The 18,293-nt window shown below is 47.9% G+C and overlaps 1 protein-coding gene across 3 annotated transcripts in view; it reads left to right on the top strand.

Moving 5' to 3' along the window:
• The window catches only part of Wdr27 (WD repeat domain 27), a 48,941-nt gene that overhangs the window by 12,351 nt on the left and 18,297 nt on the right, over window positions 1-18,293 (top strand). For all 3 annotated transcript variants that reach the window (XM_048354460.1, XM_048354459.1, XM_048354461.1), the window contains 12 exons: window positions 301-352; window positions 2,038-2,108; window positions 3,105-3,225; window positions 4,373-4,490; window positions 5,881-5,969; window positions 8,274-8,341; window positions 8,455-8,576; window positions 10,125-10,207; window positions 12,238-12,316; window positions 13,664-13,741; window positions 15,166-15,263; window positions 16,499-16,588. In XM_048354460.1, coding sequence (XP_048210417.1) covers window positions 301-352; window positions 2,038-2,108; window positions 3,105-3,225; window positions 4,373-4,490; window positions 5,881-5,969; window positions 8,274-8,341; window positions 8,455-8,576; window positions 10,125-10,207; window positions 12,238-12,316; window positions 13,664-13,741; window positions 15,166-15,263; window positions 16,499-16,588 — 1,069 coding nt within the window. The remainder of the gene's footprint in view (window positions 1-300; window positions 353-2,037; window positions 2,109-3,104; window positions 3,226-4,372; window positions 4,491-5,880; window positions 5,970-8,273; window positions 8,342-8,454; window positions 8,577-10,124; window positions 10,208-12,237; window positions 12,317-13,663; window positions 13,742-15,165; window positions 15,264-16,498; window positions 16,589-18,293) is intronic.

The raw sequence follows: 18,293 nt of genomic DNA, 5'->3' as shown, positions 1-18,293 counted from the left end.
TTCATTTTGCCCCTCCTTGGGGTCTTGATAACCCATTCAGGAGTTGTTCTACCCTTCTCCTTGGTGTGAGACTTCAGTTTGCTCAAATCAGAAGTGGTCACTCTGAAACTGTTATGATTTCTTTTTCTTCATGATTCTGACATCTTGTATCATGCTTCAAAAGCTCTATTTATGATGATCTTTATTGTGTTTGATAATTGTTCACCTAGATTAACATGTAATTGGAAAGAATATTGTTCACACTTTGGAAGTAATGGCAACATGTTTACCTCTTCTAAAACAATGTTTGTCTATTCGAAGGTCTGGGACCATTGTATGGGATCATTAATATACAGTTCATCCATTTTAACAGGTAAATTTAAAAATTGGCTACATTTTCACTACATAGGCTTGTGTAACCAGATTCTCATAGTCTGTTATCTCTCAGAGATCCAGTGGTCCAAATCTGTCAGTCTCACTTTTATATAGCCATATGCTGATGTATTTTTTCACTTTAGTGTCTTTAGGATTTTTAGTTTGAAATCAGCATGCGCTACAAGTCTGAGCCTCTGTTTTAGGAAACTGGACAAAGCATGTTGGCTCTCAAGTAAAATATTGGCTGTAGGCGGCCATCAGCCCTCTGCTCTTGTGTGGAGCCAGGCCTGAAGATGGAGGTATTTATAGGCCACGAGTCCCTCCTGGTCTGGTGTGTGTGGAGTTAGGGGATGGGTTAGACCTCATGAGCTATGTGTGTTCTTTGAACTATCTTTTTGGTGATGAGTGAAATGAACACCCAGGTAGAAAGACGTATGCCTGATGCATTAGCAGTCTCAGTGTGGATCTCCTGGGAGCCTGAGACATGGTGTATGTAGTCTGGGAGTGGCTCACCTGCAGGTTCCACACCTATCCCTTAGGGCCACCTCCTATGATGAATGTATTCTTCACATGTGCCATGTTTTCACTAGGAAAGGGGAATAAATATAAGCATGATGTGTCTTTTTTTTCCTGTGGTGTGTAATGTGAAAGTGCCATTTAAAGATCACACAGATGCCTCAATGACCTGGTAGAGTTACCTCTCCCCAAGGTCCAGCAATCTCCCTGGGGTCAATTTACCAATGATCCAGCGATCTCCCTGCGGTCAGTTGACCCCATACAACTCCGAACTATTCACTACTCTCAGGGTAAAGCACATTTCTTTAGAAGTATGTTATCATTTTTCCTGAGGTTAATTATGCACAATCACTTGTCTGTGATGGAAATAATTATAAACATGATCTTTGATAACATTTATAGCTTAAAGTATATAGTATTAAAGTATATAGTGTTGATCTTTATTTATCTAATGATCCTAAATTCTGGACAGTTTAAACTATCATAAATGAAATGGGATTTCATGCACTACTTTCTTAAATAATAGAACAAGACATCTATTTATTTGCTTTTCTCATCATAAGCCCCAAATTTCCTTCTGCCCATGTGCAGTGCTGCCTGGGTTGAGCTTCCTCCAGCTGCTGGCGGCCACCAGGGGACTTGCTTGCTCTGGCTCACAGGCTTTTGGTGAGCTAGTGAGGTTTGACTCACCAGGGCTGCTTGTGGCCAGCGGAGCAACAGCCACCCGTTCTTTTCTCTTGGGACAAATTCCCGGTACGGGAGGTCTGCAGCCGCAAGGTTGAACCTCAAGACTGCAGCCATGTATATTTTTAAATTCCAGCTTATATACAGTTTGACAACCAGGAAATAGCATAGGATTAACTAAGGTTTAAGAAAACAGGAAGGCCTTGAAATTGGTAAATAACAACAGACAGTAAAACAAGGCATGGTCGGATGGTATACATAACAGACTCTTGTTGACATAATAAAACATCTCGGGATTAGTACTGTCCTTCAAGTAAACCATGTCCTTGCATGTCCTTGAGATAACATGGCCAGAGGTTAGGATAAACTTTGGCTCCCTAAGCCGTGACCTTGCACGCCCTTGAGAGTAAGCCAGAAGTTAGGGTGAATTTCGCTGTTAGCTCCCAACACAGGAGTCTGACTGTCCTCTGCTCATCTCCACAGCGTACCCTCTCCTGAGTCTTCTCATCCACGGGGAAAGCAAGCAGCTTGTCACGGGGTGTGCCGATGGCCAGGTGAGAGCTTGGCACGGAGGCCTCCATTTTCCAGTGACCTGGAGCTGGGCTCATGAAGCTGGTCACTAGCACGTTGGAGCTGTAACCTCTTGTGCATCCCAGTACCCTGGCTGGGTCCCTGGGCTGCAGAGGAGCCTGGTGATGTGCATGTTCTAGAAGCACCGTGTGGACTCTGGAGTATTTCAGTAGTTGAGAACTACCTGTTCAATAATCAGCATCAACTTTATTTTTTTGAAGACTGAAAATACTCCATCTGCTCTTTTTTTCTGGTCCTTTAAACTCAGGGCTTGGGCACTGACCCTGAGATTTTTTTTGCTCAAGGCTAGCACTCTACCTCTTGAGCTACATCTCTACTTCTGGCTTTTTACTGGTTATATATGAGTCTCACAGATTTTCCTGCTGGGGCTGACTTAGAACTATGAGCCCCAGATCTCAGCTTCATGAGGCATGAGCCATTGGTGCCTTACCTGTTTCAATTTTTAACTTGAATAATTAAAAAATATGAACAATTTTTATTTCACCAAGCATTGATAAAATTTGGTATAAATATGGCAAAGGTGCAGTAAGAAGCTAAGATAATTTACATGCTTTTTGACAGTTACTGCTGCCCTGTGTCTTACCCTCTGGAGAGAGATCAGAGGTGTTTGTGGCTGAGTCTCTGCCACGGGCTGTGAGGACATAGAGTGGGGCCTTGGGACCTCATGCTGGGCATGTCTTAAGGAGCCTGTATGATAGGGGTGTGTCTGTCCTTGACCTCAGCCTTCTGGATCTACTGCCCCTTCTGAGCAGGTGTGCTGAGTCTGTGGGGATTTTCCAAGGGTGGGGACCCAGGAGCAGTGTTTAGAAGAAGAGAAGTGAACATTCAGCGCCTCACAGATGTGGTGACCTACATGCTCTAAACCCAGCATGATCTTTGGGTTTTTACTGCTTGTAGTAAGTATGTAAGTATTACGTGATGGGAGAGATTCATATCTACACGGTGCTTTGGTTTTGTAGCTTCAGATCTTCAGTTTGATGGAAGGACATCATTACCGCCGTGTGGCATGTGTGGACTTAAGGAAGAAGAGTGAGACCTTCTCCACCAGAAGGGGAAAGCCTGGACCACACAGACTGCCAGGTGTGCTGCTGAGTCTCACAGGGCCTCCGGCTTAAGTGCAGCACTCACCATCACTTCTCCAGAGCCTCTGTTAGGTGGGCTGGGGAGGGAGTATGGACAAGAGATTCCTTGATTAGAAAAGGGCCAGACCCTGCATGTACTGTGAGCCAGGGTGCAGGCTAGACCAGCAGGCTCCTGACCTAACACCACAAGGCCCTGCATGTATGGAGGGATGGAGACTCGGAGCCAAGGACACGGCCCCTTGAGTATGTTCTGCAGCTTTCAGAGGGTGGACATAGGTTCCTCCGAGGGTAGGTGTGGGCCTGGTGTGTGCACACCCTGTCGCTTTGTTGTGCCAAGTCGCAAGACCACCCCCAAGAAGACCACCGAGATTCAGACACTCCGAAATGCAAAAGCAAGGCAAGGCTTTATTTAACGAGCTGCCAACTCGGGCCTCGTCCTACCCACCGACACAGCGGAGGTTAGGAGGGAGCCTCGAGCTATGATTACACAGGGCTTATAAAGGCAAAGAACAAGGTTACAACAATCAGCTGTGCAAGCAAGATTAGAACACAGGTACAAATCTGATTGGCTCAGGGTTCGATTCTAAAATGGGGTTCACGTGGTGGGGCCTGACTTCAAAGTCTGGCACCTCAGCTTTACACCAGGGGAGGAAGGAACCTCCACTCAGAAGTGTTGACAATTGTTTTCCAGTGGCACTGGCTCTGTTTATAGGTACATGCTGTTAATTTTCATGTTACCTAACTATCCCACACATTTGTCTTCTGGCTTATTCTTGTAATTTTAGCTTTAAAAGATTTAAAAATTTTGTTTAGAAATTACTGACCTGTGCTATATTCTTACTTTTCCCTAGAGCTGTATGTAAGCCTTGGCTTTCATCATTTCTGTTATAGATAGCCATTTCTACTTTAGGAACTAGGGAGATAACGACTTTACATTGAAAGTCTTCCCCCCCTACTCCCCTTCTTGGTTCAGTATGTTAAATTCTATCCTCCCTTAACTTCAGAATCAACAGTGTAATTTTCTATTTATTTTCATGTTTTTGATTCTGACTTTTGTTTTAGACTAGCAGTCTGTATTTGCTGTAGCATCCCACTGAACTAGTTCTCTGCCCTTCATCTTAAAAAGTGACTTCACTAATCCCTAGGAGGGGATCAGCAGCTGTGTGGTAAGAAGGTAGACACAGAAGAGGTTGAAGCAGCTCTGCCGGTCCTCGTGCTTGCTCACTGTGCACTTCCACACGTTCCTGCTGCTGAGCACGGCATGTATGTATGGTAGAAACCCACAGCTCAGAATGACAAACATCCCAGATTCTGTTGTTCCTGACTTTACTGACTATAGCGATCTTAGAATCATATATTTAAAGACTTAGATTTGATAAATTTGGGTGGTTTTATACACGTATAGAACCAAGAATTAGATTATTTTAATTTTGCCCACTCAAATCTAGGCAGATGTTTATCTTTGTCATAGGACTTTCATTTAGAAAGTGGGCAATTATAACTTAATAACTCCTTCTTTTCCCCATGTGAAGTGTGTATTTCAACTTAACCCTAAATGAATTTTACCTATTTCTATGCTGGATGGAAATACTGTAAACACTTGGGAACCCAAGGTGGCATCGTGTGCAATTCTGTTCATTTCTCCCCTTAAGAAAGCTCAGGCAGTCATAGAGATGTGCTTTGAGAGGAAATGAAAGCCCAAGGGCAGTTTGCTTTGAGCTGTCTTGGTCCTGGAGGCAGAGCTCCCCTAGCTGGTCCAGGGACAAACTAAGGACAGGAAGGCACTAATCATGCTGCCAGCTGCTCACTGGGCAGGACACTGACCCCTCTGCCACCCTCCAGAGGTCTCAACAAGGACAAAGCCAGGGTCCTGTCTTGGATTTCTGCTGGGATGTGTAGCGTAGGCCTGGGGGCAGGATGGCTGTGGTGCTGCATTGATGGTGATGGCAGCTGAGCTGAGGTGGAGCATATGGGAGAGCATCTCTAAGCCTGGCATGTCTTGCTTTGGAGGCCTGTTGATTATCCATTGGTAACACACATCTGTGTTGATTGTTGATTGATAACCCACAGACTTGTGTTGATGGTCGGTTGATAACTCACACATCTGTGTTGATGGTCAGTTGATTATCCACACATCTATTTTGATGGTCAATTGGTAACCCACAGATCTGTGTTGATGGTCGATTGATAATTCACAGACCCATATTGCACACCGATGTGCTGTACCTCTGGGGCACAGGGAGGCTGTTCGCTGAGCTTGTTACCTCCTTTACCATATAGCTACAGGAGCTTTAGGAGCAGGGGCTATGGTGGGCTTGAACTTCATGCCAGGACCTTACCAGAACAGTGGGCCCTAAGGATGTAGCCCCACTTCTGTAGCCTCAGAAGAAAGCACGTGGGCCAGAGCCAGGCTGGGTTGGCCTGTGGCTGCTGCAAGATTCTGTCTCCAGTAGGCAGCCAGTGGGTGCCTAGGGAGGCCAGCCCAAGTCTCCTCGCTGACTGTGTGTGGTTGGAACGGGTGTTTAGCCCTGGCTTATCCATAATGAGGTGTACACATGGGGAGACAGTGGGCAGTGAGAAGCTGAGCCTTAACCCTGGGGAAGGAGAAGAGGGTTTAGTGTCTCCTCTGTCTTTTAAAATTTGTCTCTGACAGCACTGAATGTGTGTGGATTGGAAGCTCCATTGGCTTATTTGTATTTAACATGGCAAGCTTCGAATTGGAGGCTGATTTATACTTCAAGGGTAAGATAATAAATTCAGTAAGTATAATCTCCTGTAACTTGAACGATTTTTAAAAAAGTAACCTGGGGTGGTAAAGTTCACTGCCAAAAAACCCCAATAAAGTCCTGGAAATGGTAAAAAAAAAAAAAAGAAAAAAGAAAATATCATCATTTGAACTTGAGGCTACGTTTAATCAGTAGCTAGATACTTACTCAGGTCATCAGGAACTATTGTGTTGGTGAATCCAAAGGACACAGCTTCAAGTCTGCTCTTCCCAATTTCCCTGGGATACTTGGCACAACAAGCTGGGCTCTTCCTTCGAGTATGTGAGTTGGGCTCTGTGAGGCCTGATGTCCATCCACACGTGTCAGACTCTGTGAGCCTCTTCCTCCATCCACGAGGATCAGCATCCTGTGAGCTTCTTCCTCCTCCTTCACCCACGAGGGTCAGCCTCCTGTGACCCTCCTCCTCCTCTTCTACCCACGAGGGTCAGGCTCCTGTGAGCTTCCTCCTCTACCCACGAGGCTCAGCCTTCTGTGACCCTCCTCCTCCTCTTCCACCCACGAGGGTCAGGCTCCTGTGAGCTTCCTCCTCTACCCACGAGGCTCAGCCTCCTGTGACCCTCCTCCTCCTCTTTCACCCACGAGGGTCAGGCTCCTGTGAGCTTCCTCCTCTACCCACGAGGGTCAGCCTCCTGTGACCTTCCTCCTCCTCCTCTTCCACCCACGAGGGTCAGGCTCGTGTGAGCCTCCTCCTCTACCCACGAGGGTCAGCCTCCTGTGAGCCTCCTCCACTTCCTCCTCCTCTTCCACCCACAAGGGTCAGCCTCCTGTGAGCCGCCTCCTCTATCCACAAGGGTCAGCCTCCTGTGAGCCTCCTCCTCCATCCACAAGGGTCAGCCTCCTGTGAGCCTCTTCCTCCTCCATTGATGAGGGTCAGCCTCCTGTGAGCCTCCTCCTCCATCCACAAGGGTCAGCCTCCTGTGAGCCTCCTCCACCCACGAGGGTCAGCCTCCTGTGAGCCTCCTCCTCCATCCACGAGTGTCAGGCTCCTGTGAGCCTCCTCCTCCTCCACCCACGAGGGCCAGCCTCTTGTGAGCCTTCTCCACCCACGAGGGTCAGCCTCCTGTGAGCCTTCTCCACCCATGAGGGTCAGCCTCCTGTGAGCCTCCTCCTCCTCCTCCACCCATGAGGGTCAGCCTCCTGTGAGCCTCCTCCCTCACCCACAAGGGTCAGCCTCCTGTGAGCCTCCTCCCTCATCCACAAGGGTCAGCCTCCTGTGAGCCTCTTCCTCCTCCATTGATGAGGGTCAGCCTCCTATGAGCCTCCTCCTCCATCCACGAGTGTCAGGTTCATATGAGCCTTTTGATCCACATATGTGGCTTCTCAGACTACCACCATTACTCTCCTGTTTGGCATTGATGGTAGTGGACATGTGCCATAGTTCTAGATGGCTTCAACTCCTTGTGCCCTCCTTTAATATGAGGAACTCCATGTCTAGTCTTGGGTTCTTTTTTTTTTTTTTTTTTTTCCAGTCTTGGGGCTTGGACTCAGGGCCTGAGCACGGTCCCTGGCTTCTTTTTTTGCTCAAGGCTAGCACTCTGCCACTTGAGCCACAGTGCCACTTCTGGCCGTTTTCTGTATATGTGGTACTGGGGAATCGAACCCAGGGCTTCATGTATACGAGCCAAGCACTCTTGCCACTAGGCCATATTCCCAGCCCTAGTCTTGGGTTCTTTATCAGGGTCTGTCCCACACACCGTCCTTTCTCTTGTCTGCCCTTCTCTTCTTTCTCTGCACAAGACATAGAAGTTTAAGTGAAAACATGGCGGTCACTCCTTCCAGACTTTCTGGCTCTGCTGGTGGAGCAAACATAATTCTGCTTGGCCTTCTCCCAGATGTAGTGTCCTCCAAAGCCCGTTTCCTTCTCCCCTGTGTACTGTCCTCTGAAGCCCTCTTCTCCTGCCAAATTCTCACAAGATCGTTTTCCTTGCCTTGCCTGATTTCCCCAGATGTGTGCAGAGTGTGGCTGGAAGATCACCATTACTGGTCCCTAAGATGCGGCCTCAGCATCACTCAGCATTTACTCTGGGTATGGGTTCTGGCTGCAGAAGGCTCTTCCCCGCTACCCACTGCCCACTGCACCTTCCTACAGTGCTCTTCCGATGTTTGGCTTCTACCCTGCTGGCTGTGTGACAGAAGGACCCATCTCCTTCCTTGTCACATCCCCCATTGTTCCTCCATGCTGATGTGTGCTGTGCACTCATAACAGGGCCAAACCGGCAGGTTCTCTCCTTTACTTTGTTTATCTTTGCTCAAAATTAAGATTTTCAGGGCCTGAGCATCCAAGTTGCTGGATCCTGTGCGGTGATGAGTGACAGCGTTAATGACCAGGTCAGCCATATATGGAGTGAGTGTGAGTTCTGGGATATTCCTCACTGTCTTGTAGGGGCTTGGGACGGGTATTCATGCACAGGCTGCTAGTGACGTCGTGACTGTCCCCACAGGCATTTTGTGTACTCACGTCCATGTTTGGGAGTCAGATTGCAGTGTTGGAGATCAGACTGTCCATGCTTGTGTGCTCTCAGCAGTGCCACCAGGAAGGGGCAGTGCTGTCCGTGCTGCCCAGGTACAGTGCATGTAGACAGTAGGGTGCAGGAGGCTGTCAGCAGTGCTGGGCGGAGGTGGGAGGGCAGGATGGGAGGCTGTCAGCAGTGCGGGGGGGTGGGTGTCAGCAGTGTGTGGGGGGGTGTCAGGAGTGCGGGGGATGGGTGTCAGCAGTGTGTGTGTGGGGTGTCAGCAGTGTGTGTGGGAGTGTCAGTCAGCAGTGTGTGTGGGGGTGTCAGTCAGCAGTGTCTGTGGGGGTCAGCAGTGTGTGTGTGGGTGTCAGCAGTGTGTGTGGGAGTGTCAGTCAGCAGTGTGTGTGGGAGTGTCAGCAGTGTGTGTGTGGGTGTCAGCAGTGTGTGGGGGGTCAGCAGTGTGTGTGGGGGTGTCAGTCAGCAGTGTGTGTGTGTGTGTGTGTCAGTCAGCAGTGTGGGGGAGGTGTCAGCAGTGTGGAGGGGTGTCAGTCAGCAGTGTGTGTGGGGGAGTCAGCAGTGTGTGTGGGGGGGTGTCAGTCAGCAGTGTGTGTGTGGGTGTCAGTCAGCAGTGTGGGGGAGGTGTCAGTCAGCAGTGTGGGGGGTGTCAGTCAGCAGTGTGGGGGGTGTCAGTCAGCAGTGTGTGTGTGTGTGGGAGTCAGCAGTGTGTGTGTAGGGTGTCAGTCAGCAGTGTGTGTGGGGGAGTCAGCAGTGTGTGTGTGTGGTGTCAGCAGTGTGTGTGGGGGGGTGTCAGTCAGCAGTGTGTGTGTGGGTGTCAGTCAGCAGTGTGTGGGGGTGTCAGTCAGCAGTGTGTGTGGGGGAGTCAGCAGTGTGTGTGTGTGGTGTCAGCAGTGTGTGTGGGGGGGTGTCAGTCAGCAGTGTGTGTGTGTGGTGTCAGCAGTGTGTGTGGGGGGGTGTCAGTCAGCAGTGTGTGTGTGGGTGTCAGTCAGCAGTGTGTGGGGGTGTCAGTCAGCAGTGTGTGGAGGTGTCAGTCAGCAGTGTGTGTGGGGGTCAGCAGTGTGTGTGTGGGTGTCAGTCAGCAGTGTGGGGGGTGTCAGTCAGCAGTGTGGGGGGTGTCAGTCAGCAGTGTGTGTGTGTGTGTGGGAGTCAGCAGTGTGTGTGTAGGGTGTCAGTCAGCAGTGTGTGTGGGGGTCAGCAGTGTGTGTGGGGGAGTCAGCAGTGTGTGTGTGTGGTGTCAGCAGTGTGTGTGGGGGTGTCAGTCAGCAGTGGTGGGGGTGTCAGCAGTGTGCTGGGTTCCTTTTCATGTGAAGAAATAAAGGTTGAATCTAGGAAATGCAACCATGCTGACCCTCTGGAAGAAACAGTTGTTCTTACATTACTTCTGTCTTGCTTAAAACACATGGATTGTAGTTTAATGCAAAATGCTACTTTATTTCAGAATAGAATTTAATCACCAAACAGTACTTTGCTTAAAACATATTAATATTTTTCATACATGGATAAGAGTTTTTCATTTCTAAACATTGTATGCCCATATATGCATTAATTTGCATTTACAAATGCCCTAAAATATACATCTCATTGAAGCAGTTCTAGTGTATCATTGTTTATCCTCATCACATGGTCTATTTGTTCTTTAGCTCCTGTGTCCTATCCACTTCTCCACTGCATGTTGGAATTTCTAAGGACAAAAGTCCCAAGCCTGCTAATCAAAAGCGACCTGGTTAGTATTGCCCCTCTGAAACACAATGTAGATGGGTATGTTTGTTAGCTCCCATCATTGCTAGCAGGGGCCGTATTTTGCAGATTCAGGGTTTTCTCTGCCTCTGCTCCCTCCTTACTCTGCCTTTCTCATAGTTATTGCCTATGGTCTCTGGTAGGGAATATGTTTGATGCTAAGTAAGACATGCTTCAATATGGTGATTGTTTTCCTAATGACCTTGCAGTGATTCACAGGATGGATCTTAAATATGATACACTCAAAAGTATGTTTTGATTAGTTTGTTGTACACATGCAGCAAACAGTCCATATGATACCTTTTTCCAGAGAAATATCCCTTGTTTTAAGGCCGTGGACGATATTGTGTCCCAGTTATTTTGCATTGTGAGCCGTTTATACTTATTTTTCCATTAATGAGCAATTTTAACTTAATCTTATTAAGTTTAACTTGACCCAGTTAAAAAGATAAAGGTCCTCATCACTGTTATATGCTGCTTGTAGATACCTCACCTGAGTGTCCCCTTCACCTTCAATACAGGTGTCCCTCTTCTTTGCTAGGCAGCCTACTACCTCCCCCACCCCCCTGGGCTGGGGAGCATCTGATGGATCTCCATCAGATGGTCTCATCAGTTGGAGGCTTGTTTTGTGGGCAGGAAATTGTAAACTCTTGAACTGGATCTCTTCTGGGGATGGCAAGGCCTCCCTGGTGCCTAGCTTTGGTACTGTGAAGTGTCCAAGATGTGAATTAACTCTGCTTATGAGCTCATGGAACCTAGAGGGACATGGCATTGTCATCAGGTTTGAATAGTGCCAGAAATAGAACTGTAACCCTTTGTGAAAAAGAAGCATTTTTAGGGTCACACAGCATTCACTTATCTATTTTCTAAAGTTATTTTATATATTGTAGAGAAGATTCATCTGAAACACCAAGTGTTAAATTCACAAAAAATAAGTCATCTTTGTCTGAAAAGTATTTTGAGATTTGTAAATGTTTGTGGTAAATTAAGCAAGTGGCAGTGCTGTAGAAAACATACACAGTAAAAATTGGATAGGAAGTGTTGTTCCCATTAGAGAAGTCTCAAATCTAGTAGTAGCTTATCATTCTTTTTTTTTTTTTTTTTTGCCAGTCCTGGGCCTTGGACTCAGGGCCTGAGCACTGTCCCTGGCTTCTTTTTGCTCAAGGCTAGCACTCGGCCACTTGAGTCACAGCGCCACTTCTGGCCATTTTCGGTATATGTGGTGCTGGGAAATCGAACCCAGGGCTTCAAGCATACGAGGCAATCGCTCTTGCCACTAGGCCATATCCCCAGCCCCTAGCTTATCATTCTTATTCTACACATTAAGCAATTATAAATAGTGGTGTCCTTATTCATAGAGAGTCTATGGGATTCCATGTTTATGGAGAAAATGTGCATATTGGATATCCCTGTTCATGGACAGACCATGTGAGGTCGATGTCCCTGTTCACAGAGGGCTTGTATTTGGTCCATGTCCCTGTTCACAGAGAGATCATGTGTGATCCATGTCCCTGCTCACAGAGAGATCATGTGTGGTCATGTCCCTGTTCACAGAGGGACCATATGTAGTCCATGTCCCTGTTTACAGAGGGATCATGTGTGTTGGATTACCCTGTTCACAGAGTAACTGTGTTGTCAGTTTCCTGCTCATTGCATCAATGTGCTCATCCCTGACATGTAGAGCTCATGCTTTCCCAAGGCTCTTCTCAGCTATTCCCAGGACAGATTGAGCTGTGTTCACTCCTGTGTGTTCCTCTGGCAGTGTTCTGTTACCAGCATGGCACAGCAGAGCTGTACCAACGTTGTGCATTTGGAATACATAGTGTTTGTTGTAATAGTGCATTGCATAGGAAGAAGGACAAGAGCATTTATGTTGTTTTCTTGTGGCTTGCCCCTCTTGATCTCATCTTCTTTGGCTGGTGTTGGTTGGTTTGACTTTGACGTGGAGTCACATTTTAGTGAATATGTTTTTAAGAGACTGTTCTGTTGTTGATTTGTAATGTTGATCTCACACAGCTAAGCAGAGAGTTGTGGAGGACCGGCCTCTAGTGTTCCACACTAAAGTCAGGTCATCTGGCTACGCATCAGCACCATGGTGAGTACCTCCTTCACAGCACAGGGTCACCACTGGGTACAGACTGCAGCAGCAAACGTCTGTTGACTTCACTGCACCCTGGGCCTCACACCAGCCTGTGAGCTTGTTGGTTCTTACCTCCCTGTGCTAGGTAAGAAGCTGGTGGCATGTAGGAGACAATGGTGATGCTTAAAATGATGTAACCCACCGGAGCCCAGCCCCCATGCCCTTTCTTAGAGTACAGCTTTGCTTTGAGGTCAGATATTCAAGACCTAAGGTAGTGTGTTTGATCATGAGACTTAACAGAAGAAATAATAGCAGCACGATCCATAGAGAAACTACAGCAACGTCTCCCTATATTTCCCAGTTCTACATGAGCCTTTTCCTTCCAAATGAATATTTTTAAAATGTCTTTTTCTTACCTCAAATCTAGACTCTGTAGTTATGAATCCCATAGTGGTCAGAAATGTCTGTGTTACCCTGAAGCCCTCTCTGGGTCCCTGCAAGCTGATAGGATGGCAAAGCGCCCTCTGGTGGCTCAGAGCACGCCAATGCATTGCATGGTGACTGTGCACGCCAGTGGCACAGCGGCCTCTGGCGGCTCTCTAGCCCCCATGTTAGTTCTTCCACCTCTCACCCTTCTCCACCCTCTCCTACTTCCACCTCAGCCCTAGATGCTGGCTTGAGCTTTCTCCAGGGCTCCGTTCCAGGCTGTTGTGTATGACCACAGTTCCAGTACTGCTGCTGGCCCTTTTCTACCTCATTCTTTCTGCTGGCCTGACCAGTGACAAGCATGATTGTGCTTTACTTATTGTCTGTTCTGTGAAGCCCCATGCCTGAGTAAGCACTTGGCACCTCTGACCCACTTATAAGGCTCTGATGGATGGATGGATGGATGTTGAGAAGGACAGATAAATAGAGAGATGGATGATAGGTGGAAAGAGGTATGATGGATGGATGAATAGAGAAGAGGGATAATGAATGGAGAGATGAGCGAGTAAATGATATATTTCAAATTTCATGCCTCAGAAAAACCGAGTATAACCGAGGCTGGCTCGGTGGTTATTGGCATCTGCACGGTTAAGGGTGGACTGCCAGGGCCCACTGTATAAGGCATGTTGGGAGTGTGGGCAGCCGCCACACTGTGGTGGCCCCAAGTGCTGCCCTGGGGCTTTGAATGTGACAGGACTTTTGACAGGACAGCTGAGGAGGAGACAGTGACATCACTGAGGTGAGATGGGAGCAGGGAGGAGCAGGAGGCAGCTAAAACCATTTGTGCAGATGTGAACGTGTGGTCTTGCCCTATGCAGTGTAAAGATTTTAAGAAATGTGGGGTCTTTGAGGATCATACGAGTTTTCTTTCCACAGTGTAACCATGTTTTCACCAAAGACTAACATCAAGCATGATGGCAAAAAATTTTCAAAATGCAAGAACAACTACAAATGGTATGTTATCTAATTTATCCATTTGAAGTAAATTTGAAATAACTTGGAAAGATCGTTAATCCAGGCACTGGTGGCTCATACCTGTAATCCAGAGGATTATGGGTAGAAGCCAGGTGTGACAGAAAAGTCTGAGAGACTCTGTCTCCAAAATAACTAGGAAAAAGCCAGGCTGGAGACATGGCTCAAGTGATAGAGTTCCAGCCAACTGAGCAATTACAAAGCTTTGAGTTGAAGTTCCAGTGCTGGCCAAAGCTGACTCTTAAAATGTTTTAACTGAATTTTTTTTACACAGGTATAAGTCTGCACAAATATAAGTAATTACACAAATGTCATTTGATAGTCTCCTGTTAATAATATTGCCATTATTCCCACCTTAAAAACTTTGAAACATTTATTTTTTTGTTAAAATTTAGTTGTACAAAAGAACTGACAAATGGTCATTGGTGCCTCTTAGGCAACAGCAGGAAGGCCTTGTGCAGTGCCAGTGCTACTCGGATGGCCATGAAGTCTGCCTCTGTCCAGCAGGGCCAGGCTCCAGACGCTGCCGCAGACGCTGTGGGATTTTCACTGTAAATGACAGTCTTGTTCTTTAACCATTGTACATGGTTACCACATTTTCTGCTTTTCTACTTTCACTTACAACAAAATGCACCCAAGTCTGATGAGAGTGTCCTGCACTCTGATGTAACACAAGGCACCATGGGGCAACTCTGGACTCTATTTATTTTTCTCTCTGCTGGGGTTTGAATTCAAGGCCTCCCACTTACTAGGCAAATGGTCTGCCATTTGAAGACGCCCCTAGTCCTTTTGCTTTTTTAGTGTTTGTTGAGATAGAGTCTTAGGGTTTTACCTGGCATTGCTCCGGAGCAGTGTCCTCTTGCCTTCCCCTCCTGAGTAGTTGAGATTAGAGGTGTGAGCCACCCTGCCTAGCCTTCTAAACTCTTGGTGGTACTTGGGTTTGAACTCTTGTTCTCACACTTGCTATGCAGAAACATCCTCATTGCTCAGCCCTGTTGTCTGCTGGTGATTTTTTTCTTGGCTGTGTTTTTCACCTGTTGTTAGGATTGCCAACAGCTAGGATAACAGTTTCACATTTCTGAATCTAGTTATTTATTGAGGAGGTACCCTCCTGAACCTTTTCTTCTTGGACTGGCCTCCAACTGTGATCCTAACAATCCCAATCTCCTAAGTAGCTAGGATTACAAGTGTGAGCCACTGTATGTGTTTCATGACGCACCTAATCACATCTTTGTCAACATCGAACATGAATATTTTAAAGTGAGTCCCTGTGATTTTGAATGGGAGTCTGGTAGAATTTCAGGCATACTGCAGTGAAATCATCCATGTAGTGAGTGGGAAATCCACTTCATTTCTAATCTTTGTAAGTACTCATTGGTATTTACTCCCTGTGATCTTCCTTGAAGTGAGGGCTACCCTTTGGAGGGTCCTGTGCCACGCAGACCCAGCAGGCAGGTGGCGGTGGCCCCGGAGCCGGTGGCTGTGAGCTGGATCCAGTACTCAGGTAGGCCGCACCCCAGGGGTGTGTCTCCTTTTCATTGCCATCTTACTCTGGCCACTGCCCACTACTTGCCACCTTACTACTGCCCACTGCCTTGAGAATCTGTTTTAAAACTCTTAGACCTGAAGTCCTGAGTGAGCTGTACTTGATGGCAGCCAGGGTAGGGGCAGAGCACCTCACTCCTTTGCTGGCCTCACGTGCCTGCCGTGTGCCCCTCCACCCACGGGGGCCTGGCTGGAGGGCTTTGCATGGCCGGCTCACAGACTCACAGGGAGGCCTCGCTGGTGGCCTGTGCACTCCTGACGTCAGCCTCTTTGGTCCCACTGCTGGCTGGTGTTTCAAGTGTGTATTCTGCTGCCATCCTGGGCCTCTTCGGTGGGCCTGCAGTGGTTTTTCTTAATGTTTGAAGGAGTGAGGGGCAGTGTGAGGGTACCTGCAGTTTCATGTAGGCAGCCCAGACTGGGACCCTGTTCTTGAAGTGAGACCTGCCGGCAGGCGCACCGTGCCTCTGTCTACAGCACGGGCCTGCATACATTGCCCCCTGAGCCACACTGTCAGATGATGCCTTTGCCAAGTTCAAAGTGTATTCAGTGGCTGGCCCCCAGGCATCACGACTTACAATGCTGCTCAGGTCCCCTTTGTTTTTCATGTAATTTTAGCCAAAGAATTTTGACTTGACAAATTTTGACTTGACTGAGCGCTGTTGAGAGTTAGATAGATGAGGACATTTGTTGGGTGGGTGTCTCTCATCAAGCATCATTGAGTATTATGGATATTTTTGCTCCGGGTTGGTGAGAAGTTTCAACACAAGCGCATGGCTAAGTATTGTTTAGCTGGCCCGTGGACGTGAGTGCAGGTCTGAGATGGGGTTTGGGGTGTCCTGTACAGAAGGACCCCGATTCCCAGACCCACAGCCGAGTGGGCAGCTCAGCTCTGTTCTTTCTCTTCCTCTTCTGTGAGCAAAGGATTGCGACAGCCGTGATGGAGCCTCTCTCATAGGCTGTGGAGAGATGGTACAGGGTCTCTGTGAGGGGCCCGGTCCCCCATGAGCCTGCCGTGCAGGAGGGGGGGGGTTCTGTAAAGGGACGGGCGAGTCTTGCCACTTGCCATTTCTGATTTTTCACTCCCTGAAAAAATGAACATTAGGTTTCCTAAAAGCACTGCAACGTATCTGTTAACTTACCAGTGGGATTTCCATGCCCTGGGATTTCATAGGAAGTGTTTTTGTTTTCAAACAGGAGACGGACAGCGGTTGGCCTGTGCCTTAGCCAACCATCTTTCCCTGGTCTTTGATGCCAGCCTTAAGGGAACCCCAGCTGCGCTGTCAGGTAAAATGTGTCTTAATCTTAAGGATGGCTTTGTTGGTAATTGTGTCAGCTGACGATTGCACTCTGGTCTCCTTGTAGACATGGGGTTTGGCTGAGGCTTGGCTGGGGGAGTGGAATGATGGAAGAATGAACCACATTTCACCAGGCCCAGTCCCACACAACAGATCCATGCCCACAGAGTGCATACTGTCCGTGAGACAAAAATTACAGCTGCTTTTTCAGCAAGGGTCACAATGTTTGTGGGTTTTGGTGATAAAGGAAGACAAATATGTTTAATTAACTTAAACAAAAGATGTAATTGAAAATTATTTTGAAATATAGTAGGGTTGGCAACAGACATGTTTATAAGTGTAACAAGATGAATCATTTTTAAGAAGGTAGAGTTGAGATGTGAGCAACAATGTTAAGGACCTAGCTTATAATATAACTCTGACACATGGAGTTCTCAGTTCTAAACGAAAATAATATGACAGCACCTCATTAGCTTCTGAATAGTACCTATGGCTCATAGATATTTTACTGAACACAAAGAGAAAGGTCCTTTTGTAGGTTATCTGCTTTATACGCTCTGCCTGGCCAGCATGAGGGTTGGGAAGTATGATGTCAGGAGCGGGATCAAGCCGGGAAGCAGTGCTGCGCAGCTGCCCACCTGTCTGGGTTTGGGCTCAGCCTGAGCTGTGGAGTCTATCTCAGGCTCCCTGTAGTGTCCAGGTGGCCCCTGCTAGGCAGAGCCTGGCTGCCTGCCTCCCCTGAAAGCTCTCAGAGGAGCTTTGGTCTCTCCTCTGAGATGGTCCGTGGCAGAGTGCCTTCCCCTCATAACCAGGAGCCGCCTTAGCCCTGTCTGAGTCCCTGTCTTCCTCATCTCACCTGGCCTCTGGCCTTGAACCTCCCTGCAGTCTGTGGTTCCTTAGTGCTTACCAGTCACCTCACAGGTGGGGGGCTCTGGGCTTGTGACTCTTGCTGATGTTACACAAATGGCCATTTACAGAGTGCAGGCTTATGCATGCATCTTATATTGGAAAAGGGCTGCCCCTGAATCAAGGAGCAGAGTGGGGGCTTAAACTTGTCTTTAGGGCACTTTCTCCATTTTTGTTTGGGAGCCTACTCTGTTGTCATGGTAATGCAATCTCACTTTGTGTGTTCCCCTGTTTAGCAGCCATGGAGCTCAAGTTTGGACATGATTGGTGTCACAGCACCTCACTAGAGAGTGGAACAGTGGGAGCCTCCCAATTCTACCTTGCCAGCACATGCACTTGTTCTCATGATCAAGTCTCTTGTGGGTTGGTAGTGATGCCTCTGCCACGGATGGATGGGTGATCAGAGGCCTCCTCCAGACTCAGGCGTTTTTCTCTGCAGTAACCTCCCTCCCTCCTCTCTTTGTGATGCCGGCTGGCTATGGCACCTGTGACTGGGGTGGTCTGAACACCCTTCTTTGGTATTGGAGGGAGGTGAGCTGCACAGGAGGTAGGAAAGTGACTTGGAAGTCAGATGTTGGAGTGGTACCACAGGTGCGGGGCCAGGACTGCTCCCTGGGAGCAGAAGCTCAGTGGCCTGTCGGCAGATGTGGTCCCTCCCCTGCAGCCATCAGGGCTCTCTGTCACCAGCCACCAGGGCTGCTTCCCCACCAGCAGCAGTGAGGAGTGTATCTTAATACTACCAGAACTTAACACAAGAGGGCAGCAAAGCTATTTCATCTGCTTTTCTG

The sequence above is a fragment of the Perognathus longimembris genome, chromosome 9 (genome assembly GCF_023159225.1).
Source record: "Perognathus longimembris pacificus isolate PPM17 chromosome 9, ASM2315922v1, whole genome shotgun sequence".
NCBI classification, from domain to species: Eukaryota; Metazoa; Chordata; class Mammalia; order Rodentia; family Heteromyidae; genus Perognathus; species Perognathus longimembris.
The sequence above is the reverse complement of the archived record's forward strand: the minus strand, read 5'-3'. Positions and strand labels throughout refer to the sequence as shown.